The sequence below is a fragment of the Stylophora pistillata genome, chromosome 13 (assembly GCF_964205215.1).
Source record: "Stylophora pistillata chromosome 13, jaStyPist1.2, whole genome shotgun sequence".
In the NCBI taxonomy this organism is placed as follows: domain Eukaryota; kingdom Metazoa; phylum Cnidaria; class Anthozoa; order Scleractinia; family Pocilloporidae; genus Stylophora; species Stylophora pistillata.
In genome coordinates, this window is record NC_142531.1 from 10,604,065 (window position 1) to 10,631,334 (window position 27,270).

Below are 27,270 nucleotides of genomic sequence, written 5' to 3' on the forward strand. Positions count from 1 at the left end.
TTCCTCTTTCAGCTCATAATTCCATTTATTCACATTACTTGATTTGCTGGATAACTTATTTAAACTATTCAATGCTAGATGATAAATTTAGGAGTTGAAAAGCTAAACAGACTTCACCAAGCAGGACTTAACTTTATCCAAAAGAAACCATGAAATATTAATTATAATAATATTAATAATAGTAACAACAACAACAACATTAATAAAACATTTGTACCTTAAATTTAAGTTTTCAGTAAATCTGCATTTCAGAATCTTTAAAACAAAACAAGTTTTCAATGGGCTTCAAATTGACACCACCAATTTACAGGGAAATATCTGAGCCTCAATGAACCCACACAGAGGTCATTCCCTTTGCATACAATGTCTCACCAAAAGGGAATGAAAAAACAAAAGAATACTTCCACTCATGTTCAAATCTCATGATACCTTGTCTCCCAACTGTAGAAGCCACAGCAAGCAGATTACGATTCCAGTTGAAGACAGCATTACACAGGACAAGACACAAGGAATAGGATGCCATGAAGTGCCAGCATACCTCTAATGCTGTATGATCAGTTGTATTTGTGATCGAAATGATACTGTTATTAGCCAGGAAGACGAAACATGCCACAGCCAGGCCATGACAGCTCCCAATAATGTAAATGGCCTTTGATGAAGTGATGGCATTGAAAACCCTTTCTTCAGCAAGAACTGACACTATGGTCACAAACAGTGTTATGGCAAGAAACAGAATGAAGGCTTCTGGTAAAGAAAAATTAGATACTATTAAAACTCTTTCACTGCTGCAATAATAAAAGTAAAATGTTTTTCATTATCATTTTTCTGTCTAATGTGTATTGGCAGACTGAACAGATGTAAAGTAGTTGTACACAGGTTCAACTTCCATGCAACAAGCATCCACTGAGCGGGATATCATGCAAAAAAGCGAATTATCATTGTCTTATTATACATTTATTCAACAATCTGCAGAAGAAAACACTGTTCTCTGAGTTTACAAAAGTTTGAGAACACTGCATGGATGAGGGAGTAATATCTTTTATTATAATCTATCAGAAGTGATTAACAAGTACTGTTCACCTCTATAGCAGCCAAAGAGACAAAATTGTGCTTCAACAATTTAATTCCCCACCATTTTTCGGTATACTGAAAGTCAAATATTTTTTTTGTGGTTTCTGTGTGGTATACACCAAAAAAGTTATTCAGTCGGTAAATGTGGCGGATATTTCTCCACCACTATTCACCCCCACTTCATTGAATAATTGTCAACTATTATTGGTATTAATGCTCGGACCTTAACCAAAAGTATTTTAAAACAAAAGCTGCAGAATACAAGAGACCAGTAGGGAAGTTGGTGTTACTAGAGGAGTGTTCCACCCAATTTAATTGAACACTGGGGAGAGAATGTCACAACTGAACATTGACATTTTGTTGGATTTTTTGGGTATCTTTTCTTGTTTACATGCATTGCGTGCCACTACATTAATGGTGCTTAGGTCATGTGATTTTGCCAACCTCGTGGTTGAAGAAAAAAGAATTAATTACAGTGCCAGGAGGCACCCCTTGATAATCTTTGTCTCATTAACACTTATCATTGATTAAGAAGTCAAAACACAACTCAATAAATCTTTTATAAAACTGTGCGAGACTGCTTGTCAAAGAAAAGTATACAAAAGAGCATTGTAAAAATTTTCCTGGATGTGGACACCCAGAGCTATGAACTAAAATAAAATAAGTTCATTTCCAGCCTATTATTCACCACAATCTGAGTTCAGTGGCTTACAGCCACTTTGATTCTTTTACACAATTGAAAAAAAACATCAGTTACTCATCAGAGCCCCATCTTAGCCCACCCATCCAAAAAATACCTCTTGCATGCATAGCAGGCATATGTTTTGGGAAGGATGCTGGAAGCCTGTCAAAAAGTACAGGCACAATGGAAAGTCAATTTTTAACATGTCATAGCTTTCTCAAATTGGTGTAGAACAGTTCAAGTATTCACTTTTATGGGAACACTTTTTACAGCTTCAACTTGTAATGCAGTGTACTTGCAATTTTAGCAACAAATAAAAATTAGCAAAAGTTTATTTTAGGTCCAAATTTTTTTTGACATGATTCACAACTGGTAGAGCCAATTATTGACACACAAAGGGTCAATGTCAAGTAAAGAAAAGTAAGATAGTCAAAGTACAGAGACTTCTTTTCAATCATTCGTCTTGGAATATCATCATATATGGTTGGTAATGTGGAAAATTTCATTTAAAATTCAAATACTCCATTTTGGTCAAACTTTCCCTAAACCTCAACAGGTGAGAATTACATCATAACTGGAGAGGTGTGTAGAAAGACAAGAAAGGCCACTGCTTATTGCATATAATGGGATCCCTGCATGAAACCAAGGCAAAGAACTCAACCCCTGAAGGTTTGTAAGGATTTCATTCCCCTTACACTTCACAGGTTAACTTTTTTGCCTCTTGACTGAGCTTTGGGCTGCATGCGATTCTTAACATTTTGCACTAGCCACCTGATAGCAAGGAGCTCAAAAGTGTGACCAGCAATAATTGAGTCCCATTCTCTCTACTTACATACCAGAGCAGAAGTACACATACTCTGCCGCAAAATGGAATACTCAGCTTCTGAATAAAAGGTCTGACAATCTGATGGTCTGAGAAGACTCTTATTAGAAGCCAAACAACAAAGAACCTGTACAACCAATAGTATCAGTGAGGATACATATCAAACATCTTCCCAAACCCTGTATCCCCTGGGAACAAGACGGAACAAGGTCAGATTAAAATAACATGAACATGAGCTTTTTAGAAGCCTTAAAATAAATGGATGATTTAGACTTTAAAATGTTTTAGAGAAGTGAGACTTGAGTCAAAAGGGCACTTTGAACCTCCTTTTTATGCCTCAATGCCAGCACCAGCTTGGCTACCTATTTTAAAGAAAGGGGCTTGGCTGTGCCTATTTTATGGCATGCAATTCTATATCAATCACTTAAGAAATAACTCATCTCTCATCCTGGAAGCTGAAACACTCTTTAAGACCATAAAATTATTTCAACTGATCACTTCTCATATCTGTTTCTGATGAAATCTGGACAAGACTTTCACTAAAATCATTCTTGGCAATTGTACCATTACAAATAAAGTATACTGACACAACTCACACAAAGAATGAGATAGTTAGGCAAGTTGTGTAGAAAGAATGAAAGACTGATAATTTAAACCAGCGGTGAGCTTCTAGTACGTAAATGACAATCTCTTGAATAACAGCTTGCCACAGTAAATGTCACTGCCATCCAGTCTGTCTATAGTTACAGTACTAACTATTGGGCAACTTCACATCTCTTTTACCAACAGAGAACATTAAAGTTAATTCTTGTCATCAATCTCAAGAAATAAGAATTTCAGGATCAAGACATGTATTGCGAGGTGAAATGCAAGTCAAACTAGTTTGAATACATTTTAACATGAAATAAATTTTATGGAGGCTCCATTGGGTTTTTACCACACTAGATCTGAATGTGAAAATAGCATGAGCTTTAAAATTGTCACCATGCAAAACAAATATGACAGCTCCCTATGACTGCATGATTGTCATCTAAAAAGGTGTATTAAAACTGTATAGAACAATGCAGTTTTATGAAATAGACTCTAAGGTTTCCAGTGAACATACCCATACTGTTGATAGGTCTGTTTACAATGCCTTTCAAAGAAGTTGACAGAAAAGAAAACAGTGAGGGGAAAGATTGCAAAATGAAAGATTCTAAAGCTTATGCATGCTCAGATATCAATCTTGGAAAAGTGTCATTTTATGACCATATGTTTTGGGAGTAACAAAAAAAAGAACTTTTGAGTGAGATTTATTGTGTTTCCTTCTGTACATGTTTTTTGAAATTGACTCAGTCCTTACCACATACAGTTCTCATCAAATAGCCTAGTTTTGTTAAAATCTGTCAGCTGAGCTAATCAAACATATTTAGAAAAATTAGAAATACGAGAAAACTGGCAAAACCATTTTCAGAACAACCTTGAGTTTTACCCATCTCAAAATGTCAGGCAATACCATTTCCATAATGTGACAAAAACTGAATGATAATAAGTAAATGAAGAGATATTTAAACCCAAAATTGGAAAAAATCTTCATTTCAAATGTGTTAGAGATGATGTTTCTATGGTAATGTCATCAATCTAAAAATTGATCAATAACACCCTTTATTTATCACCTGCCAAGGTAAATTGATCTCTTCAGACAAACTTTGAGATAAATTAGTAAGTTTTTCTTGCGAAACTCGGCCTCAGAAGAGAGGTTCATTCATAGAAACTCTTGAGGGAAGCGGGGCATCTCGAGTGCAACAGATTATAGCAGTCCAAAGAAACTTGGGAGTTCCAGCCCCTTGAGTAACTAGCCATTTGGTGTATCACTTGTCTCGTGTTTGAAGAACCAGTGAAAGTTTGATTATGTTAATCTGCGAGCTTCATCGGGTACTTCGACTAAATAAACAGAAAAAAGCTGACGCCATTCGTTTCAAATGACACATGCACATATAGAAAATGGCTTAAATTTTTAAACTCATGAGAAACTTTTTAGGAAATAGACTGGTTGGATTGAAAGACAATTAAATCAATAACCACTGAACTGACAGTGGTGAGGTGTTAGGAAGTCATCTGCTAAATATTGATTCGACCGAAGTTTTTCCCCTAGTTAACATTTCAAGCCTAAAGAGGCATTTATGAAAAATTACCAGTAAAACACAGCGAAAACATAAGCCAAAGTCGCATTACTTGAGGCAAGTATGAAGACGCAATTGCTTAGCTATAGTATCAACCAATTCGCCAACCCCACCAACACAAGACTTGGACAGCAAAAAGGCCAATGACGGTAGTCAGCGCAACCCATAACTTGGAAAATTCACCGAAACCTCACTAAAATAGTCCGCCTTAGACTGTAGTAAGAGTGACTCAATCCTAAAGCTAGAATATTTTATATTTTTTTAAAGCCTTGTAGTCTTAGTGACCTCAAAGAGTAAGAAAAGAGGTCTGATTCGACGTGATTTAAAAGGTTGGGGGCCGCATTAAACGCAATTTTACTTGGCAGTTGAAGTAAAGTAAAATGTAATTCTAAATTAACTTTTCTCATCAGATCAAATACTTCACATAGAAACTGAAGATTCATAAAAGTAAGGCATCAAAATTTGAAGACCAACCTTCAATTCAAAGTTTTCTTCTTGTCTATGTTTTGATCTTCAGCGAATCAAATTTCAAACTTCACTTGTACGAGCTTTCTTCGCGTTTTGTTCGCACTTTGATTATGCAAACATCCTCATCCAAAAAGCGAGCAAACACCAGAAGTATAAGGCTGGTGAATATCTCTGTCGGCAAAATATTCCAAAGCGTGGCGGACCCGCACAGGCACGCAACAAAAATTGGCAAAGTTAGTTTCTCTTTGCGCATGCGCGATAAAACTATTCTTTAAGTCACCCATGAGGGGCCTAGCTGGTCAAAGTTCAAATAGAAATTTCACTTCCGGTTAAAGTCGAATTTTTGCCCCGTCCCACCGGAAATATGGTCCACCTGGACATAACGCGACGAAGTGATCAACTAAACTCGCATGCAGGATGCAAATAGTAGAACACTACCTCGTCGTAAATAGCGTACCAAAATGTTCTAAGTCTGACAATTATAAAGTTATGTAAGACATTTATAAAAAATATAATTGAATTGTGAAAGAGAGGCAAACTTAATAAGGGTTGTCGGGTACATTTGTCCGCCGCATTTACATTCAACTCAAACTACATCAAAGTCAAACTTACCTTTGTCATGGCTGGTATCACCTTGCCCTTGGTTTGAAACCATATCAGGATGCCAGCAGCCATAATACGGCGACATTGCAAAATCTTGCTGAGAACCTATGCCCTAGCAACTTTCCTGCTCAAAAAGTCAGTTCTTGTTTCATCTGTTTTACACAACATTGCTTGTAATTATAAATTGTGGAAAATCAGACATACAAAAGAAACTTCGGGAGCCAATAAGATCATGAGAATTGCAGTCAATTTAACTCAGTGACATTCTGATGGACCTCGAGTAGTTCTCGGTAGTCCGTCTTTTCCACGACTTTGGACGGGTCTCAATGATCGCCAACGACTAGGATACGGATATGTCCGATCTTCCAAATATGGTTGGCGATAAATGTCTGCAAACGCTCGGAATTTTTTTTGGCTGCTGTACCGATGGCGCCCGAAATGACAGGTAAGCCACGTTTATAGATGATGAGCAGAACAAGCGGGGTAGCGGGTGTGCGAAGTGATGACGATATTTGGTAAGTAAAAATGTTTTCTCTCTACTTTACCCACTCAATCAGGCGCAGCTTTCGAGGAATACGTAACTCGTATGTAAAGAACTGTTCGACACTTTCCGCACCATTCGAGATGTTTTTGAAAGAGATTTAGTGAATGGACAGACCTGTTTGTTTGACAACAGTTATCGAGCAACGAATTCGAACATTGTCAAAACTTTGGCGATCCACTATTCTTTTAGTTTGAGCACAATTGATTATCATTCATCGTTTTTGTTTAGAAGTAATCGTGGACGATGTGCTGGACATAATATCTGTCAAAAGGTTAGCCGCGTTTCCGTAGAAAAGCGCTTAACAGGAGTTGTCTGCACTAGCTCCGATTTGAGGATCGTCCCGATCTTTTGGGACGCAAAGAAACTCCTCTGTGAGACAATGAACCTCCTTCGGGAGACAATGAACCTCCTTTGGGAGACAACGCACACTGATGAGACTTCATGCAATGTTGCTTATGACAAAATATTTGACAGAAACGATAGTGTGGATAAGTCTTTTGACCGTGAAGAAATCAAACCGACACATTTTGTTCGAAGCAATGTGGTTGCGAAATGCACCCTTGTTAGAGTATTCCTGAAAGCTGTGCCAGGTTCTGTAAAACACAATTCAGCTATTGATTCTGTTACAAAAGTACCAATAATCAGTGATAAGGAACTCAAAGGTATGAAAAACGATCTGCAATTTAGATCACGTACACCGTTCAGGCGGCTAGCAGTAAAATCACACAGATCTCGAGATAGAGAACCGTCTAGAATATCACTGCGAAAAGTTATCCAGTCATTGAAATTTCGAAAATTGAGATCAAAAGTGAAGAATTTGCTCAAAAAGTCAGTTCCTGTTTCATCTGTTTTTACACAACATTGCTTGTAATTATAAATTGTGGAAAATCAGACATACTAAAACTAAAAGGCAAACAAGTGTCTTTAGTAATTATCTTTTACGAGCTAAGTGTGCCACTTGTTCATTTGCATTTAATGCATCAAAAAGAAATCTTTTACTCTCTGGAGATGTTGAATTAAATCCAGGTCCTGTTGCAAAAGGCAAAACTGGTTCATTGGCATTGGTATCCAATACTACAGGTGATTTGCTCTTAAACTACAGGCTACTTAGACATGGATTAAGACCACTTGATGTTGGTGGGGGAGGCGACTGCTTTTTTAAGTCAGTATCACACCAGTTAAATGGCGACTCCAACCATCACCTACAAATTAGAGCATTGGCTGTCCAATATTTGAGAAATAATCCTGAGCGATTTATAGAAAGCAATTTGGATGGATCATGGTTAAGTTATTTATCTTGTATCTCTATTCAAGGAACATGGGCTGATAACATTGTTATACAAGCTGTTGCAGATTCACTGAACTTAAGAATTTATATTGTCGAATCTAATGCAAATTTTTCAGATTTGACCCTGGTTGAATCTGTGAATACTGAGGTTGGAAGTATAAGGTCTATATATGTAGGTCACATTGGTGAACTGCATTAGGTGTCAACTTTACCAGCTGAATTTGGAGTAAATTCAACTGAAACTGGAACTGAGAAGTCTCATGTAAATCTTGCATCTTGTGACTTTGGCATAAATCATAACCGTAAAAGAAAAGACAGTGACTACATGAAAGAATATAAAAAGAAGAGAAAAGCAGAAAAAGGCATTTCTAAGGAGGAAAGAGAAAAAAATAATCAATACCTGAAGAGTTATAGAGCAAGGAAAAAAAGTATTGAGTTTTTTATTTCAAAGTTTCATGACATTGTCTCTCAAGGGCCACTGTATATTTGTACTTGCTGTGATCAAATGTTCTACAAACATAGTGTACTTCAGACTAGTAATCTAAGACAAAAGAATCCTGATATTCATAAATACCTTACAGGTAAGACAAGTGTCAACAATACTGAATGGGTTTGTCAAACATATTTCAAGTATTTGTGTAAAAACAAAGTTCCACCATGTGCTATAGTTAATGGAATGCAATTTCCACATAAACCAGCATCCTTTGATCTAAATGAACTAGAGTGTAGATTACTTGCACCCAGAATTGCTTTTCAAAAACTCATGCAGGCACCACGAGGAAGGCAACTTAAGATACATGGTAATATTGCTAATGTTCCAGCAGATGTGAACACCACTGTTAGTATGTTGCCACGCTTACCACATGAAACTGCAACAATTAAAGTCAATTTGAAACGTACCGTATTTCTTCACCTATAAGCCGATCTCGGCTATAAGCCGAGACCCTGACTTTCAGGGTCTTTACGCTACACTCAAGCTGCCCAAAAAAAAAGGTAAAACCATCGGCTATAAGCCGAGAGCGAAATTATTGATTGTAACTGGCCATTTGAGCAAGCGAACCTCACGGAAAACATAAGAAATTGACTCACTAAACACAAAACCTAATGAATTACAATAAACACAAAAGAAAAAAAGCGAACGAATCAAGAGATATGAATATCAATTGATCCAACGAACTGTATAAATACTACCACGCGACAACAGATTAACCACAACAACAATAATAATCTCAGTTAAACGTTTCAAAGTATCAATCTATCGAGTATACCTTTCGTCGCTGTCACTTTTTATCATCATGCCTAAAGCACGCCGTTCCTCGTATAGTATGGCTTTCAAGATAAAAGTTATCGCGGAAGCTGAAGCGGTAGAAAACAACTCGGAAATCGCTCGAGAATATGGACTAAGCGAGTCCATGGTACGACGCTGGAGAAGAGACCAGGGGCCCGTTTCTCGAAAGTCCCGGTAACTACCGGGCCCGATAACTTATCGGGATGTTTAACGGGAAACTCTACCGGGCCCGAAATAGCGTTTCTCGAAGCACCCGTAAATTTTCCCGGTATTTACCGGGCCCGATGAAATAGCGGGTTGTTACCAATCTCCAGCGCACGCTTCAGGCTCGTGCACGAGAGAAGGAGAAAGACTTGGGACTATAGCGTATTCGACGGTCTCGACATTCGGCTGTCATATTTGCTGCCGTGACGCTTTCTGAAAAACACCGCGAAGTTTTCGACGGTCTCATCATTCGATAACGTTTTCGACGGGCTCAACGTTCGATTGTTGTCGTTGCAACTGTGATGATTTTTGAAGAACACCGCGAAGTTTAACTTCAAAGTTAACGTTGTATCAGAGGAGAGCAAATTATCAATTATTGAGAGAGATCGTCGAGATTCCCGTATAACCCCATACTTTATTATGCATTCAATTCTTGGAGAAAGAAAAGCAGAGGCAAAACTACAGATTTCCTTTGGGACTTCGGCTTTGTTTTTTATTAGTATGGGGTTAGACGGAAATATTTCCAGATCGTCATTTTGCGTAGCCATATTACTTGAAAATGAGGATCAATTGCCTTTTTTGGCTCGATTCGAAGACTTCGATCGACAATTTCGTTCTTGTCAAGGAGTCTTGTCATTTCTGGTGATTCGTTCTCATACTTCCCGATTAGGGATGACATGATTACGTTATTATTTTAGAACGCAACGATGTGAAAGGTAGGTGTATTAAAATTTATGGTAAGTTCTATTCGATGCATTTAACACAGTTGAATTGCTTTTCTTTACGTATTTGTGGAGTTCTTTTCTGTTATTGGGAGCTCAGGGTACTTGTGGGTGCATAATTAAAGTAACTTGGATGTTCCTTCAATGGATGTTTATTGAACTTAATTGAATACATTATTTATGAGGTGATCTCTCGCCAATACCCCAGCATTGCTTTGAAGGTGAGCTGGCACCTCATTTACCAAGTCTGGTTCCTGAGGTGGTTGCTCATCATAAATGGGGAGTGGTGTGTTGTCCAAAATACACATGTTGTGAAGCACAGCAGTTGCAGTAATAATAGTGCAACAACGACTTGGTTCAAATTGTAGTGCCCCACCAGAAATGTCAAGGCAACGAAACCTAGCCTTCCATAGGCCAAAGGCCCTCTCAATGGTGTTCCGTGTTTTAGTGTGAGCCTTCTGGTACTTCCTTTGGGGTTGTGTGGACACACTATCGGGCCTGAAAGGGGTCAGCAAATATGGCTGGATGCCATATCCACGATCCCCCAGTAGCCAACCATTTCTTCCGCCACCGCCTTCTAGGTGTATGTGCAGCATGCTGGCAGAAAAAATGGCTGAGTCATGGACACTGCCATGCCATCTACACACAAAGTTGGTGAAGAACAGTCGTGCATTGCACACTGCCATGGTGTTTATAGCATGAAAGCCCTTATGGCACACATACAAATGTTCCTGATTATTTGGAGCCCTGATGGGTATCAAGGAGCCATCCACAGCCCCAATTACCCGGGGCATTCCTGCTATAGTGTAAAAGTCAGCCACTGTTGCCTGTAGGACAAGAACAAAGTATTCAATTTCTATAAATTGCAGGCATCATACTCATCTAATTTCTTTAGACTTCAAGGGTTAAATGTCTCCCATTCCCTTCACCTTCAAAAAGAAAGTCCAGAAAGTAAACCTTGTAACTGTTTTTGTTCTTGGATTCGCCCGTTAAATTCCTAAACCAAATCAACAAATGGTAAATGCCATAGCCTACATTACAGAGTTATAGATGTAAGCAGGAGGTTGCAGAGCCCAAAAGAAGCATGAGAGTCACCCAGGGCAACTGAAGGCTTGAGTGCCTAGCAAACCTCCTAAGTACATCCATAACTCAAAAGTGTACAGCTGTGGCATTTACCACTTGTTTTATAACATATTCATTGACACATTGGAGCATTAAAGAAGTCCTTTCATTGAGCTACATCACAGAACCACAAATGTCATAAGTGTACACCCATGGGCAAATAGTAGACAATAAATCAACCAGTAAGAGCACCTGCTTTGCTTTAGATTGAGAAACAATTGAGAATTGAAATTTGCCCACATATTTAAGTTAACATTTTTCAAACCTTTCCACACGTTGGCTATTCTGTAATTTACAGTTAAGCTTCAAGCATTACTTACATTCAAATCAGTATTTCGTGTAGGAAACACTATCCAGTCTTGAGACATTCTCTCCAGGCACCTGGAGACAGCAAGCAATGATCTGCTTACACTTGCCTTTGATACTCCCATGGTATCAGCTATGACTTTGAGAAAACTCCCTGAGGCATAGTAACGGAGTGATATGAGAACCTGAAAGGCAGTGTAGATAAATGTCACTAACAAAAATTGTGGTGGGACTCAAACAGGATCCCTAATCAGAATATTCAGAGAGCAAGCAAACAACACATGCGGACCACCGAGGAAACAATGTAAACCTGAAATCTTTAAATTTAGCTACAAACACTTAATTTCCGCAGTTTATACTGACGGGAATTTCTCTTAAGTAAATGTGCAGAATATTGTGAAAAAGAATGGAATTTAAAATTTTTTTTTTAGAGTGATTTAATCATTTTCTTCAGTGAATGTCATGCGTAATTTTCTCCGACCTCCAATCGAGTTATCTAGCATAAAGCAAGCTAATATCATTAACAATGCGACCGAACCAGTTATGTGATTGGGGAGAAGAATTTTAAAGTCTATTCTTTTCGTTTATCCATCATAAGCACAGTACACTTGTTCGTGTATCACTCAGCTAATGCCATAAGCAACAATTGTCAGCATTTGTGCAACCCGGCCGCGTTTAATGCAAGGCTCCGCGATCGCTGTACTGTATGATGTTTATTTCTATCTGTATAATGTCAGTTAACTGATTTCCTCCCAAAAAAAAAAAAAAAAAAAAAAAAAACATCTGCAATTAAAACACGGGAAACAGGTTTGCCTTGCAGTAAGATCAGGTTTGCGTGACAGGAACCCATTTCAACGTTCATACAAGGAAGCCATTTTAAAGTCATTACTCGCGGCGAGTGATTAGCGTTAACATGACAAAGTGTTTATCTACTCAATAATTTTCTCCACTGCCGTTTGTTAGTTAAAAAAAAAAAAAATTAAATAGAACTTCACAGTTATATATAGTGTTTCCATGCAAACGCCTTCAAACGGTATACAATGAAACAACAACAACTACTTATGATATTTACCTGGGTTTCCTGAGACAGTGGGCAGCTTCTTGTCGTGTTTCTTTGTAGTTCCTCCTTAAGCTGCTCAACGAGCCACTCTATCCTTCCTCGCGAGAGCCGAAAACGTTCAATGACTTCACAGTCAGCCATATCGGCTAGAAAGGGGCGTCTTTGATATAATCTTGGTCTTCGCGATAAGCAGAAAAGTCCGCCCCCAGCCGCCATTTTGTTTGGTTTTTCAACATTTGCGACTCTCCGATAACTTTACGGGAGGTTACGACCTCCCGTAAATTACCGGGCAAGATATCGGTAAAATTAACGGGATCGAAACTAACGGGAGTTTCGAGAAACACCCGAAAAGTTTACGGGGACTTACCGGGTGACTTACCGGGCTCGATAATTTACCGGGACTTTCGAGAAACGGGCCCCAGGCGACTATTCTTTCCGGAGAGCTGAAGATGTCTGCAAAACGTGCGACGATGGGCCGTTTCACTCAGAAATATCCCGAACTAGACCAGCAAGTGATGGAGTGGTTTTCACAGCAAAGAGAACAAGGTTGGTATTTACTTTTCTGTCTAAAATTTTAAGAGTTTTTGAAGAGTTGAATGATATCGTCTTTCAGTGCGTGGGAAACAGAGACTTTGATTGGTCAGAAATATGTTGTTGTCATGACAATTTCATAACATGTCACGAAAAGAGTGCTGCAGTCACGAATCTACGGTTATCTCGCAGCAAAATAAGATTGTTATTTTATTTTTCGTAGGTATTGCGGTGAGTGGATTGATCCTTCGCCTTAAAGCTAAAGAGCTCTCCGATGATCCTGCTTTCAAAGCTTCCCGTGGATGGTACGAGAAATGGAAACGACGCCACTCGGTCAGCATGCGAACCAAAACAACTCTGGCCCAGCGATTGCCCGCCGATCTCGAAGAGAACATTGTGTGCTTTCATCGCTTCGTCATTGCAGCAAGAAGACGCGCCGACTACCCTTTATCCCGCATCTACAACATGGATGAGACACCCATGCGTTTTGAGCTGCCATCGAACCGAACACTGGAATTCAGTGGAAGCCGAACAGTGTCAGTAAAATCTTGCGGAGCGGAAAAGCGGAGCTTCACCGTCGTTCTTGCTGTTGCTGCCGATGGAGCAAAGGTGCCACCGAAAGTCATCTTCAAAGGCGTCCGTACACCGAGAGATCTGGTTGTGCCGCATCCTCTTCGTGTTTCCTTCCATAAGAAAGGGTGGATGGATGAACAGGGCATCCGAGAATGGATTCGACAGAGTTTGCCCCGTGCCGAGCGTTCCCTTTTGGTGTGGGACTCATTCCGAGCTCACTTGACCGATTCCGTGAAAGATGACCTGAAGCAGCGAAACATTGACGTCGCAGTTATCCCTGGTGGCCTAACCCCGGTTGTACAGCCCTTGGATAAGTGCCTAAACAAGCCATTTAAAGATAATGTGCGCCGAAAGTACTTGGCGTGGATGACATCTGGGCCATTTGAGTTTACCCCAGCTGGGAAGAAGAAGGCGCCAAGCAGAAATCTTGTCCTCAGGTGGATCAAGGAAGCATGGGCAGAGATACCCGAAGAGATGGTTGTCAAATCCTTCAAGACCTGCGGTATTTCCAATGCCTTGGACGGAACAGAGGACGACGTGGTCTACTCTGAGGAAACCCCAGAAGTAGATGATGAATACATAGAAGAGAACGAGTTCGACACAGACAGCGAAAACGAAACGGATGGCGAGTAAACCATTGGGTTGAAAGCCCTTGCACGTATCCGTCAAACGGCTCCTTTAGGAGCCACCAATTTCATAAAAGTGAATAACCAATATTCAGAAGTTATTTTTGTTGTGTTTTATTACTTCTGCTTCATTGCTAACTTGACTACAAGCCGGGGGGGTAAAGTTATTCAGCAACTGTATATTTTTAAAATGTAAAACCCTCGGCTATAAGCCGAACCCCGTTCTCCGTGAAAAATCTCCCAAAATTTTGGGTCGAAAACTGAAAAAATCGCTCGGCTTATAGGTGAAGAAATACGGTAGGCTACAATACAAAAGTAGTGCATTATCATTAACTGTTAGACCAAATAAAGTTATCAATGCTGCAATTTGGCTTTTGCACAACAGTGATCTATATCAAGAGGAAGGTATTGCACTGAATGAAAACTGGTTACATAACTATAATGAAGCATTAACTGGAGACATTGAAACCACTGATGATGAGGATGTAGTCTTAACTGATAATAGGCAAATCAATGAAGAAACGTCACAAAATGATGAAGATGAATGGAGTGAAGATAAAGCAGACATTTGTGCTGGTGTGGCTGATACTTTGCTAACACCACCAGATTTTGCAGGTCATAATGAGCGGCAGTGCATTCTTAATCTCGCACCATCAGAGGGTAATATTCCACTGAGTGTATTCAGGGATGAATATTCTGAAGAATTGGCATATCCAGGAATATTTCTTGGACAGAAAAGACCTGGTTACAAAGATCGGTTAGTTAAAGTTCTTTACAGTGACATCTGTAAATCAGAATTGAGAAGGTCAGACCGTAGAGCTGCAAAAAATGTTGAAAACATTTTTTACAAAGCAAAATAGTTGCAGATGAAAATTCTTTTAGGAAAATCACAAGTTGCTTTAAGAAAATGCCATAGAAATAATAAGTCTCTAAAAGCTGGCGATTTAAAAAATGATGGAGGATTAGAAAAACTAGTACATCATGATGAGGGATACAAATTCCTGAGAGCTTTACGAGGAAGCCCACCATATTTTGAAAAAGCTAAGAGAGATCTATTTGCTATGATAAGACAACTGGGCACAGCTACTTTGTTTTGTAGTTTCTCATCAGCAGAAACACAATGGATTCACCTTCTTAGAATTCTTGGTCAACTGGTTGATCACAAGCAGTATAGCAATGATGAACTGGGAAATTTAAAGAGGGAGGAAAAGTGTAGATTGATCCAAAGTGATCCAGTCACACGTGCTAGACATTTTGACTATCAGGTGAATAATTTCTTAAGACATTTTCTGCTAAGCAATGCTGAACCATTAGGAAAAATATCTGACTGGTTTTATAGAGTTGAATATCAGCAAAGAGGTTCACCTCACATTCACATGATGATATGGATAGAAAATGCGCCTGCATTCGGTGAAGATAGTGATAGCATAGTGACCTCATTTATTGATAAAATAATAACTTGTGAGAAGCCAGCAGACAATCCTGAGTTATTGGAACTAGTTACCAGACGAATTCATAAACATTCTCATACATGTCGTAAGAAATCTAAAAATGAATGTAGGTTCAATTATCCTCAGCCTCCTATGAGGGAAACAATCATTCTGTATCCACTTTCTGAGAATGAAATACTAATGGGTGAAATAAAATCACATAAGGAGTCATGGAAAAGCATAAAAAAATATTTGAATGACCTTAAAGAAGGTATGGATATCACTTTTGACAACTTGTGCTCTTAAATATTACTGAAAGTGATTATATGTTAGCCATCAGATCATCAATTAAGACACCAACTGTATTTCTCAAATGAAACCCTAACGAATTAAGGATAAATAATTACAATCCTGCTTGTCTTAGTGCATGGAGAGCTAATATGGATATTCAGTTTGTACTAGATGTGTATGCATGTGCTGTATACATAGCAAATTATATTTCAAAGGCTCAGAAAGGTATGAGTGAACTGTTACGACAGGCTTGTAATGAAGCAAAAAAGGGTAATTCCAACATTAAACAGCAAGTGAGAGATATCGGAAGCAAGTTTTTAGATAATGTTGAAATAAGTGCACAAGAAGCTGTATACATTGTTTTACAGCTTCCAATGCGTAAAGCATCTTGACAGGTTGTATTTATAAACACCTCACCTCCCAGTGAAAGACTAAACCTTTTAAAGCCACTTAGTGATATCAAAGATATGGATGATGACTCTGAAGATATTTATACTGGTCATTTGATCAAAAGATACACAAAGCGACCAGCTAGTCTTGAACACCTTACTCTAGCAGACTGGGCTGCCTGGTATGATGGCGATACAAAACCATACCTTAAGCAGTCTAAAGAACTTGACTCTGATAGCCTTCTTTTAGAAGTAGCTCTTAATGAAGTTAACGATGATGATTATAATGATGATGATGATAATAATCACACCCACTCTAAATGCAAATCTTCAAAGAAAAATAAAAGGAGGAAAATAGCTAGAATAATTAGAAGTGTATGTTTCAACAAAGAAACTGAACCAGAGAAATACTTTCGTGAACTAATCATGCTTTTTACTTCATGGAGAAATGAAAATACTGATTTGATCGGTAATTGTTCAACTTATCAAGATTACTTTTCTCTATTTGCTCATAAAATAAATGAAAACATGAAAGAATATGTTGTATGTAATGAAGACTTAAATGAAATACAAAATCACACAAATAGTACGGAAGACATGGACCATCAGTATGACCTCATAGCACCAAGTACTCAAAATGTTGAATGCCAAGATGAGGCTGAAGGTAATCAAGATTTACAACCAGACTTAAATGAGAAATACAATCTTTCTGATGACATTGGCATTCCATCAGCAGATTTAAATCATGAACCATTAGTTCTAAATGAAATGCAGGATGAAGACTACAGACACATAGTTCAAATGTTGAACAAAGAGCAAATGGAATTTTTTTTACCATGTATTGCATCTGATCAAAACATCTGATGAGCCATTTTATTGCTTCCTCAGTGGAGGAGCAGGAGTTAGGAAATCAGTTGTAACAAAGGCCTTGTATCAGGCAGCCTTAAAATATTATAATCAGAGAGCTGGTGTTGACTTTACACAGGTGAAGGTGTTATTACTAGCACCTACTGGTAAAGCTGCTAATAATATCAAAGACAATACCATTCATACTGGTCTTGGAATATCTGCATTTCACTCTTTGAAAACATACAAAAGTCCTGACTCAAGCAGAGGTCATATCAAATTGATATTTGTAGATGAGATATCCATGGTTGGCAACAGTATGTTTAATATTCAAATCAATAACAGACTGAAAGATATTAAAGGAAGTCAGTTGCCCTTTGGAGCTGTAAGTATTGTTGCTGTAGGTGACCTACGGTATTTCAACTTCAGCCAGTAATGGATGGTTACATATTTAAAGACCTAGACACAGACTATAGTGTTCTTGCACCTAACCTTTGGCAACAACATTTTAAAATGTTTGAATTGCATGAAATTATGCGGCAAAGAGAAAGTAAAATGTTTGCTCAATTGCTTAACAGATTAAGAGAAGGTAAACACACTTGTCAAGATATCATGAAGCTTAAAGAAAGGTTAATAGATTCTGACAGTACTGCATATCTTAGTGTACCTCACTTATTCATACAGAATGTTAAAGTAAATAAATTCAATGACAGAGTTCACCATACTATGTCTGGTCCTAAGTTCTCAATCAAAGCACATGACACTGTTATTGGAGCTCAATCTCAGAAACTTAGGGAAAAAATACTGAAACAGATTCCACTTGATCAACCAAACAAAACAAGTCAATTGCATACAGTGTTTCACCTAGCTGTTGGTGAAAGAACAGATATCTCCCTCAATGTAAGAACTGATGATGGCTTGACAAATGGTGCTGGTAACATAATCAAACTTATTCAAACACAAGAAACTGGCAAACCTTCAGGTATTATTTGGGTACAATTTGATTGCCCTGATGTTGGTGAGAAAACAAGATGAGATGATAATAGACATCTTTATAAGCAATGCATTGAACCTACATGGACACCCATTAAACTAGTTACATCACAGTTTGCAGTGGGTAGAACTAGAACAGCACAGGTCTTAAGAAAACAATTTCCACTACGTCCTGCTGCTGCAAAAACCATTCACAGGTCACAAGGTGATACAGTTGATAAAATAGTTGTCAACTTTGATGCAAGAAAAGCAATACCTCATATTCACTATGTAGGTTTAAGCAGAGTAACAACAATAGAGGGCTTACACATAACAGACCTTTGTGAAGACAAAATAGCTGTAATTAAATACTGATGTACAGAAAGAAATGGAAAGGCTGAGAACTGAAGCTAAATTACATTTGTGCTTAAATCCCGTTTACAATGCTGATCAAGTGCTATTAAAAGTTTGTTATTTAAATGCAAGGTCTTTACATAGACATATTGAAGATGTCCAAAGTGACCTGAACTACAGTAGTACTGATGTAAATATTTTCACAGAGACAAGATTCTGTCACTCTGATGATGAGAGTGCATATATTATTGATAACTATAGTTTGTTTAGAAATGATGGTACAGTAACAACTACTAATCTCCGACCATATGGAGGAACAGCAGTTTATAGTGGCATTGATTACTATCCTGGTTATCCATACTCCTGTAATTCTCATGGGATTGAAATAACTGCTATCAGACTAATGACTGCTCCACACATACACATATTTGGCATATATCGCTCACCTGGTGTACCCATGGTGCAAATGTGTTCTGCATTATCCAATGTTTTATTTTCACAGGCCTTGCAACTCAATGTTTTAATTGGTGACTTTAATATTGACTGGCTAGAAAATGCAGAGAGAACATCACTGTATAACTTATTTGGAAGAGATCATGGATATAAACAGCTTGTATCATCTTACACCAAAGATAACAAGACTTGCATAGATCATGTTTATACTAACATACCCATATCAAATATTAAGGTAGAAGTACTTGAAACATATTTTACAGACCACAAGTCAGTTTGTGCACTTTTTGATTGCTTTAATGAGGTAGTTTAAATATCAAACTGTTTTGCATGAAGAGAGAGAAAGAGATATTCCTGATTTTCTAATATTCTGGTACATGCCCATACTACTCATGAACCTTCATTATGTTCATTGACTAGGAGCTTTCTTTACGGTAATGGCATTAAACTGAGAAGAAACAAATTAACTATACTTGTACTTGGACATTTACATTGTGCGACTCTACATGACGTATATCAAGCACATTACAAACTACTTCATTTTGCTGCAAATATGAAAATTGGTCAAAATACTGTTACTTTTATTTCACAGTACAGTTGTAACTGACATTCCAAACATGGCGTCAAACTCAAGGTAAGCTCTTGTGTCCTGATGAGACCCTAGCAATCTCTTAATACATTGACCCGTTGCCATTGAAGCTAATGAACACAATTACATTCATTTACCCACAAATTTAATTCTCTCTCATTTTTCTTTTCTTTTAGTAAAAGTACATCAACAACAAAGAGTAGCAAAACTAAAGACTCAGGTAAAAAAAAAAAAGCTTTTTTTATAAAGTAAATGGTTTGAACCCAGGAGTATCAATAGTTTGTATAGTGTGATCGGTGTGAAAGAAGTTCTAAAAATATGTTGGTGAATGACATTTCAACAACCTGTTTGCAAGTCATCTTTTGAGTCAAGTAAATAATAGTTGTCAGTTGATGATGTGGTAAAGTCTGATCCATAGACCACTTTCATAAATGGCTGCCGGATGAAAATTCTTTTGTTTAAATTTAAATTAGCCCTTCTGGCCTTGCTCGAGATAATGTATTCTTTTGAATTTTGTACCGGAGAACGAGGTCAGAAGGGCTAATTTAAATTTAAACAAAAAAATATTAAACCGCCAGCCATTCATGAAAGTGGTCTATGGCCAGTTAAGCCATGATCCAATTGGCTGTAAGACGTGTGTAGTTTGTCAACAGTCATTGGTCTGTTGTGATCCATCTATTGTTCATCAGTTTGTTTATGTCTTTAATGAGTCCTTGGTAACGTGGGTAGTTGTTGACATCTGTTGAGAGATGTGTCTGTGTTCTAAGTTAGTAAACCAGCTTTCCAAAGTCAGTTGTTGAAACTAGTTAGTACTGTATGTTAAGCATTTAGCAGACTCCCATTCAGGATTCTCTGATTAATATGTCAGTGATCACTATAAATGTGATAGTTTACATCGCCATTTCTAGTCGCTTGTTTATTCTCAGTTAGTCTTGTGTTAAGGTTCCTACCAGTCTCTACAGTGTAGGATGCTAAGCAGTCAACAGAATGGCGGGGGGGGGGGGGGGAGATATAAACCTTGTCTGCAACTATAGAATTGACTGAGCCACAAATACAAAATTACTAAATTGTTCTTCTATTTTTTTTTCTAGACGAATCCATAGGAGGATATGTACATTTGTTAACAGAGGTTCAAACAGCAAGAAATTCCACTACTAACTACTTCAACTGCTACATTCAAACAGGGCAAGAGGAAGCAGTACGTACTGTATGCTATTCGCCTCAAAAACACATGAATTTAAACCAAGCATTCCTTAATAAATCACCAGTGAAGATTACTGGAGTGAAACAAACACCATCAAAAAGGTTTCATACACGAGAAGAAGAATTTACCATTGCAAAACACGTGAAGGTGTAGTCTGATCGTCCGGGTGAGTGTAGTCCTGAGAAGGACTGTTGTCGGTGGCAGTGACTGCCACCGACAACAGTCCTTCTCAGGACTACACTCACCCGGACAATCAGACTACACCTTCACATGTTACCCCCGGGTTCAAACCATTTATTGCAAAACACGCAAAAATTTCTCCAGCTTCTCTGTCATTTTCCTTTAACGAAAGCTTTAGCAACCAGCTATGCACAATTACTCAAGCACTAGGAAAAGATCTATACGAAACTGTAGATGTCAAGGCCAAAGTCCTCAAGAAGGCAGAAAATAAACAAGTCATTATAAAAGATGATGAGAAGGCAAAATATAAAAGCGATTGCCTTATAGCTGATGAAACTAACTCGGTAAAACTGGTCTTGTGGGAAGGCATAATTGATAAAATTCATGCTGGGAAAACATACCACTTCAAACAATTGAAACTTGGCATTTTTGATGTCAAGTATTTAAATACTAGTGAAACCACTGACCCTCAAGAAATTGATGATTTACAGAACATCAATCTGAACACACCAGAAATAAAAGACAACACCATCGAAGGCCGCTGCATTGGTGTTCAGATCAAGCGTACTGCCTCTTGCATAGTATGTGACTTGACCATCAACGAAGCACAACTTGAAAGTGAAACTGTAACTTGTAACAACTGCAACAAGACTACTCTTTCAAGCATTTGCAATACAAAATTAGTTGCTCAAATTGTCATTCAAACTATGCAGGAGAAAAAAATTCTCAAATTTACCTGCTTTAATGATGCCATAAGCAGCTTCCTCATAACAACCGACTCCCAGATGTCATTATCTGATATCCCACTAGAAGACTTACAGAAAATCATGTTGCAGGCAGGGAATAAGAAAATTATAGCAGACAAAACAACTCAAGTAATTTCACAGTTCCTCCCCTTGCATTGATATTAAGATTAAAAATACATGTACAGCCAATAGTGAATCACAGATTTAAGGAAAACTGTAACTTGTACCAAGTGCAACATAACTGCCCTTCCAAGTATTTGCAATACAAGAGTTATCTATTTGCTCAAATTTTCGTTCAGTCCAGGGCGGATAAAAAATGCACAAGTTTACTTGCTTTAATAATGCTATAAGTAGCTTCCTAATAACAAAAGACTTTCAGATGACGTCTGATATCCCATTATAAGGCTTGAAGAAAATTATGTTACAGGCAGAGGAAAAACCATGCAATATACCAGACCAACAACTTCAGTGATTTCGAAGTTCCTCCCCTAATTAAGTGATATTAAGATGTATGAACATTAACTCTCCTTTTCTTAAACTCTCATTCAAGCTCTGCGAAACAAAAAGATAGTAAAGTTTACTTGCTAATGACACTATAAACAACGTAATCAGTTAGTAATTACATGACTTAAACAAAATTATGTTCCAGGGAAAGCATAAAAATTTTAAAACCAGCAAAACCACACAAATGGTTCAAGAGCACTACCTTCCGTAAATATTGTAGTTGTGTTATACAATTTCTCTTGTTAATTTTTTAACTCCCTTATGGGAACATGAGTACTAAGGAAATGTTCAGTGATGTTATTTAGTAAGTTACCCAAGGCAAGGTCAAAATCTTACCATTTCAACAGCAACATCTCTTCGTTTTTGTTTTTAATACCACATGCTATAACTTCCCTTAATTACTACCTCTCAAATATCCTGTTACAGTATGGGTAAACTAATTTCATTGTTTCACTTGTTACTTTTAACTTTATATTTTATATCTTGTAAATGTTGAGAACACTGCTTTTAAGCAACTTATATGAACTTTCACATCAATTTCTAAAAACCCGTTGTTAATACTAAAAACGATCAGTATTGCAATGACCTGTATTTGAGTTCATAAATAAAAATGTTGCTATTTACTTGGGTAGTCTTGTTTTTCTTCTTTTTCTGCTCATTAACTATAGCGCTTCTGCCCCGACGATTTTCAAGTAAATTCTTTCAATGCCTTCAATCTTTACCACCAGCATCTACGCGCAGTTTGCAACTGCCTTTTGTTAGAGTCGTTATCGTTAACAGCCAAAGTCCCAGGTAAAGGAAGAATTCCTCGAATATAGGGATGAAACAGAAGCCTGAAAGTGCCACCTGTGAATCGAGAGAAGTGGAAGACACTACCTTGTTTGATGACGAAGGAAATGATCAACAACTCCTTTCCGCCGCCGAGGCTACGGAACGTCAATTCGAACATCAACAGCAACTTGGTGGAAGCTTCGCACCCTTGCAACCAGGTCACTTTGAGTTTACCCTAAACCCCTTCCTCGATATAAAGAGTGACAAGATGGGAGTTCGTGAACGCCACTATACGGCTCGTGTCCTTTTCCCGCCTCCCAAAATATTCAAAAAGGGAAAAGCCCTGGGAACGAGGTTGAAATCTAAAGATATTTTGCAAATCCAAAAAAACATTTAGAAATCCAAAAAAAATTTTTCCAAGATCCCAAAATATTTTGCGAATCCAAAAAAATATTTTGAAATCCAAAAAAATTTTTTCAAAATCCCAAAATATTTTGGAAATCCAAATAAATATTTTGTCACGTGCTATTTGCGCCAGCAGTCACCCAGCGTTACGCCGGCGTTTTCTTGCCATATCCCGCATCATCCCGCATACAAAATGGCGAAGGAACGAAGATAGAACAGGTTCTGTCATAAATGTGGAAGAGAATATGGTTACAAAGAAGAAAGCGCCTTCATTCAGAACACATTGTTCGGCAAATAGTTAGACGAGAAATTATTGTAAAATGGGGTTGACAGGCCTACACGACTCCCCAGCGCATGTTTAGAGTAGCCTATTCAAAGTTTCGCCCCATTGAGTATGTCTCTGGGCGACCGTCCTATTTTGTAAGATACGAGAAACGGATTTTTGTATATTTCGTTGAGTAGTGGTTGTGTTTCTCTTAAAAACCAGTGTCTCATGAGAATTTACTTTAGGTTTGGCACTGATGGTTGGTATTGTGTAACACAAAAGGCAAGATTCGTTGGTTCGTCTTTTGTTTCTGTTGAAGAGCTAATTTCCTGTTTTTTAATTCACTTCTGAGAGGGTTGTGCTAATGAGGTCCTCTCGGTAGCCTCTCTTTAGCAAATGCGCCTCATTTGTAATTTTCTCCTCAAATATTGTTTGAGAGGAGTTTGTTCTTAGAAGTCTAAGGGTCTCCCCTTTTATGAAGTCTCTTTTAATTCCTTGTGGGTGACAGGAACTACAATGTGTATACAGAAATGTCTCAGTTTGTTTAAAATGAGTACGCACATCAGGGATTGCGTCTTTTTTTAATCGTTCGCCTTTGTAGATGTACAGCTATTTTTTTCACTGAATAAAGGCTGATAGTTTCGAAAGAAACTGTTTGGGGCTGCGTCGGCGGGAATAACGAAATAATTTGGATATATCAACAAAGTTGAAATGGTAAATTGGCCACCGTAATGATTACAAAAGCTGACGTTTCGAGCGTTAGCCCTTCGTCGGAGCGAAGGGCTAACGCTCGAAACGACGAAGGGCTAACGCTCGAAACGTCGGCTTTTGTAATCATTACGGCGGCCAATTTACCATTTCAACTTTGTTGATATATCCAAATTATTTTTTTCACTGTCTCGATCGTTAAGTTGTCTTGATTACTTTCAGCTTGCGCCACGCGCGATGATTCGATCGTACTACAGTTGTTAGTGTTCCCATTTAACACAATTTTTTTTTATTTCAAAATATTTTTTTGGATCCGCAAAATATTTTCGGATTTTGAAAAAATTTTTTTGGATTTCAAAATATTTTTTTGGATTAACAAAATATTTTCGGAGTTTTAAAAAATTTTTTGGGATTTCTAAATATTTTTTTGGATTTGCAAAATATCCTTGGATTTGCCAAACTTTTCGACAGTGAGTTTAAAATAAATATTGCGATTTGAAATAATTTTCGGGATTTGAAAAATATTGTACGATTGTCCCTTTTCGGCTTCCGTATTTTTGTGTGACAGATCAAGTTTTGAGTGATTTTAATCATTTATCCAGATCTCCAATGCTTTGATTTTTCCCACGAGAAACTGGAGAAGTCCCTTGGTGAGATCAATCCTATTGTGGAATTCATGCCGCACAGTACATCAGGATCTCCAGATACTCTGTCTCACCCGTCAAATTTTTTCACCACTCCCTCTCGCACGGAAGCCGATCCTTTGCAGTACCTGTTAGATTCCTTAAAAAAAATGCCGACGGTTAACAGAGACACATTTGAGCCCACAGAACCCACCTCAAACCTCCGGCAGTCTCTTGAGGACAAGAAGCAGACTCGACCGTCACCACCTCCCAAGAGTACGGGAGCGTTCAGTAATGTGGACCAGAAGTCTGATTACAAAGATGTTATGCGCCACTATGAAGACGTGGTGAATACTTTATTTCAATCTTTCAAGGCGAGATATAAGAAGAATTATATCTCAAAGCGGGAGCATGAGCCACGGAAAGACATCTACAGACATAACTTGAGGTGGGTCGGCATGGCAACCAACAACTTATTAATCTTTATTTAAGATCTTGTTTGACTCCGTTGTTCATGCATTCACTTCTGTGATTGGGAACCTATCTTGGCGGTCAGACTGTCTCGCTGGTAAATGTAGGTCGTTAATTCAGAGAACTGAGAGAACTACCTCTGCCACAACTTCGTCCCCAGGGTCTCTCATCTTCCTGCCTTTTCTCCGGCGCCATTCATCCCATTTTTTCATTATTGACACGGAACGTGTGTAAACCATACAAGGGTGTTGGGTGCCAATTCGACGAGTTTACTCGCGTGAGAGGACTTTATCTTCCGTTTGTAATAGCCACAACCAGTTCAGGTGGACGGAGGCAAAGAGAAAGAAAACTTTTATTCTTAACAGTGATCTTATCTGAAGAGTGCGTTATTTGGTCCGAACTACAGTATCGTCCTTGCAACGGTAGTAGTTGAAACACATAGGGAGACAATGGGCGTGTATAGAGATACGAATTCTACATAGCCATAGTCTAAGCGTTTTCGATATGTGCCATAAGTGAGAACCAGATCACAAATTTTTTGATTTGTAACTAGGAATAACCCTATTTTTTTCCTGAAAAAAAGAGAACTTTTAGAATAAAATATAAAAGCTTATGGTAATGTCTGTATTTCTTCTCAATTCCTTGCTTTGCCTTAAAACGAACTGCTACACGTGTTTAACTTTAGCTTCTTGGAGATTTTTAACCACGATGTGATATGTAAACAGAAAATTTCGATCCCTGATCTTGACCAACTCGATCAAACAGGTTTATTAAGTCCAGAAACCGCCAAAACCTTGGCTATAGACTCAAAGCAAATCACATGGCCGACATGACTGAAGAAGAGATCAGACAGAAGAAAGGATTACTGATGGATAGTGAACCAGATGTACTGAATGGCGGGAAGAGATTTGAAATACCGGAGGGTATCAATGTCAAAACTCTACCTGATACAGTTGATTGGGCAAAATCGGGTGAGAGGAAAACTCTTATAATAGATAAATACAAACAACCAGAGTAGTCGCCAAAATTAATCAAAACAAACACAGACGTCACTCTTACCTTAGTGAATTAGTCAGCCTACTGGTTTCCATCGAGAAGCAAAAACTGATAGGAGAGGCTTAAAGAATTGTTCAGAAAGCAATTCTTGAAAATTCCAGATCGGGTAGGACTCATATTAAGCACTTAGTGGTACTATAGAAAATAAACAAATGAGTGAAAGTATTGATTAAACACATAGAGCCCTGTCAGTGAGCTTTACTGAAAAAGGGTCTACTGTTTTACCAGGTGCAGTAAATCCGGTAAGAAGTCAAGGCACTTGTGGCTCGTGTTATGCATACTCTGTTACTGGTGCCATGGAAGGGGCCTACTTTATCAAAGTTTGTGAACAAAAAGATGTCACAGCACTTTAATATTAATTTTTGCTGGCACAGTGGACAGTTAGCACTGTCCCCTCAGAACATGGCGCTCGTCAGACTAATATTCTACTCCGGTTTGTTTCACTTTGTGTTTTAGGCTGATGATGAGTACCTTGAAACTACTTTTCATCATTTTCTGAGGTTTTTCATCGGATACGACGCACAGCGGACACAAATTTGCTGCTAAAGGTGCAACTTTTAGCATGCGCGGTCAACTGTACCGTAGGCAGGTCAATGCCACGGCTTTTTCTAGTAGTCCGTTGGTCAGTGCACTGGGCTCCGAGTCGGACGACCGGGGTTGCAGTCCTGGTCGGGACAAGGCGTTGCGCCCTTGAGACGTGCCGGGAAAAAAAATGCGAGCTCCGCTTTTAAGCTTGGCTAAATCTATAAATAAAAGTCACAAGAATAAAAAGAAAATGATCGCCATCTTAAAAAGCTCTCGATTGTTTAAGAAAAACTCCCTGTCAGCACCTTAGAACGTGTATGAAGAACAGTATGGAGAATTCATATAGTAATGTCAGGGTATAAATAGTTAAAGGGTTTCATTCACGAGGTACGACTCATCCTAACCAATGAAGGTG

The 27,270-nt window shown here is 38.2% G+C and overlaps 3 protein-coding genes across 5 annotated transcripts in view; 2 read left to right on the forward strand and 1 right to left on the reverse strand.

Moving 5' to 3' along the window:
- LOC148717587 (uncharacterized) overlaps positions 1 to 27,270 on the reverse strand; it is a 61,119-nt gene that overhangs the window by 1,699 nt on the left and 32,150 nt on the right. The window contains exons 1-2 of one of the 3 annotated variants that reach the window (XM_088742876.1): positions 5,213 to 5,446; positions 430 to 741 (exon numbers count right to left, since the gene is read on the reverse strand). In XM_088742876.1, the coding sequence (XP_088599002.1) occupies positions 430 to 523 (94 nt within the window). In that variant the 5' untranslated portion in view covers positions 524 to 741; positions 5,213 to 5,446. Of the gene's footprint in view, positions 1 to 429; positions 745 to 5,212; positions 5,447 to 27,270 lie in introns of those variants that run through there. The other 2 variants (XM_088742874.1, XM_088742875.1) reach the window with 2 other exon arrangements.
- On the forward strand, positions 6,285 to 22,654 carry LOC148717588 (uncharacterized). The gene is made up of 4 exons (XM_088742883.1): positions 6,285 to 6,324; positions 19,401 to 19,442; positions 19,574 to 19,617; positions 20,489 to 22,654. Exons 2-4 carry the CDS (start codon positions 19,426 to 19,428, stop codon positions 20,752 to 20,754), a joined length of 327 nt encoding a protein of 108 aa, XP_088599009.1. The 5' UTR covers positions 6,285 to 6,324; positions 19,401 to 19,425; the 3' UTR covers positions 20,755 to 22,654.
- On the forward strand, positions 22,852 to 26,683 carry LOC148717589 (uncharacterized). The gene is made up of 4 exons (XM_088743735.1): positions 22,852 to 23,020; positions 24,783 to 25,251; positions 26,040 to 26,245; positions 26,559 to 26,683. The coding sequence occupies exons 1-4, from the start codon at positions 22,852 to 22,854 to the stop codon at positions 26,681 to 26,683; spliced, it is 969 nt and encodes a 322-aa protein (XP_088599861.1).

What these genes read in the sequence shown, in the direction of transcription:
- LOC148717588 (XM_088742883.1), top strand. An exon ending in TAGCAAAACTAAAGACTCAG is followed by an intron (nt 19,618 to 20,488) that starts GTAAAAAAAAAA and finishes TTTTTTTTCTAG; the next exon opens with ACGAATCCATAGGAGGATAT.
- LOC148717589 (XM_088743735.1), top strand. Translation starts at nt 22,852, where the DNA reads ATGAAACAGAAGCCTGAAAGTGCCACCTGTGAATCGAGAGAAGTGGAA. An exon ending in ATCTACAGACATAACTTGAG is followed by an intron (nt 25,252 to 26,039) that starts GTGGGTCGGCAT and finishes TCGATCAAACAG; the next exon opens with GTTTATTAAGTCCAGAAACC. An exon ending in AGTTGATTGGGCAAAATCGG is followed by an intron (nt 26,246 to 26,558) that starts GTGAGAGGAAAA and finishes CTGTTTTACCAG; the next exon opens with GTGCAGTAAATCCGGTAAGA.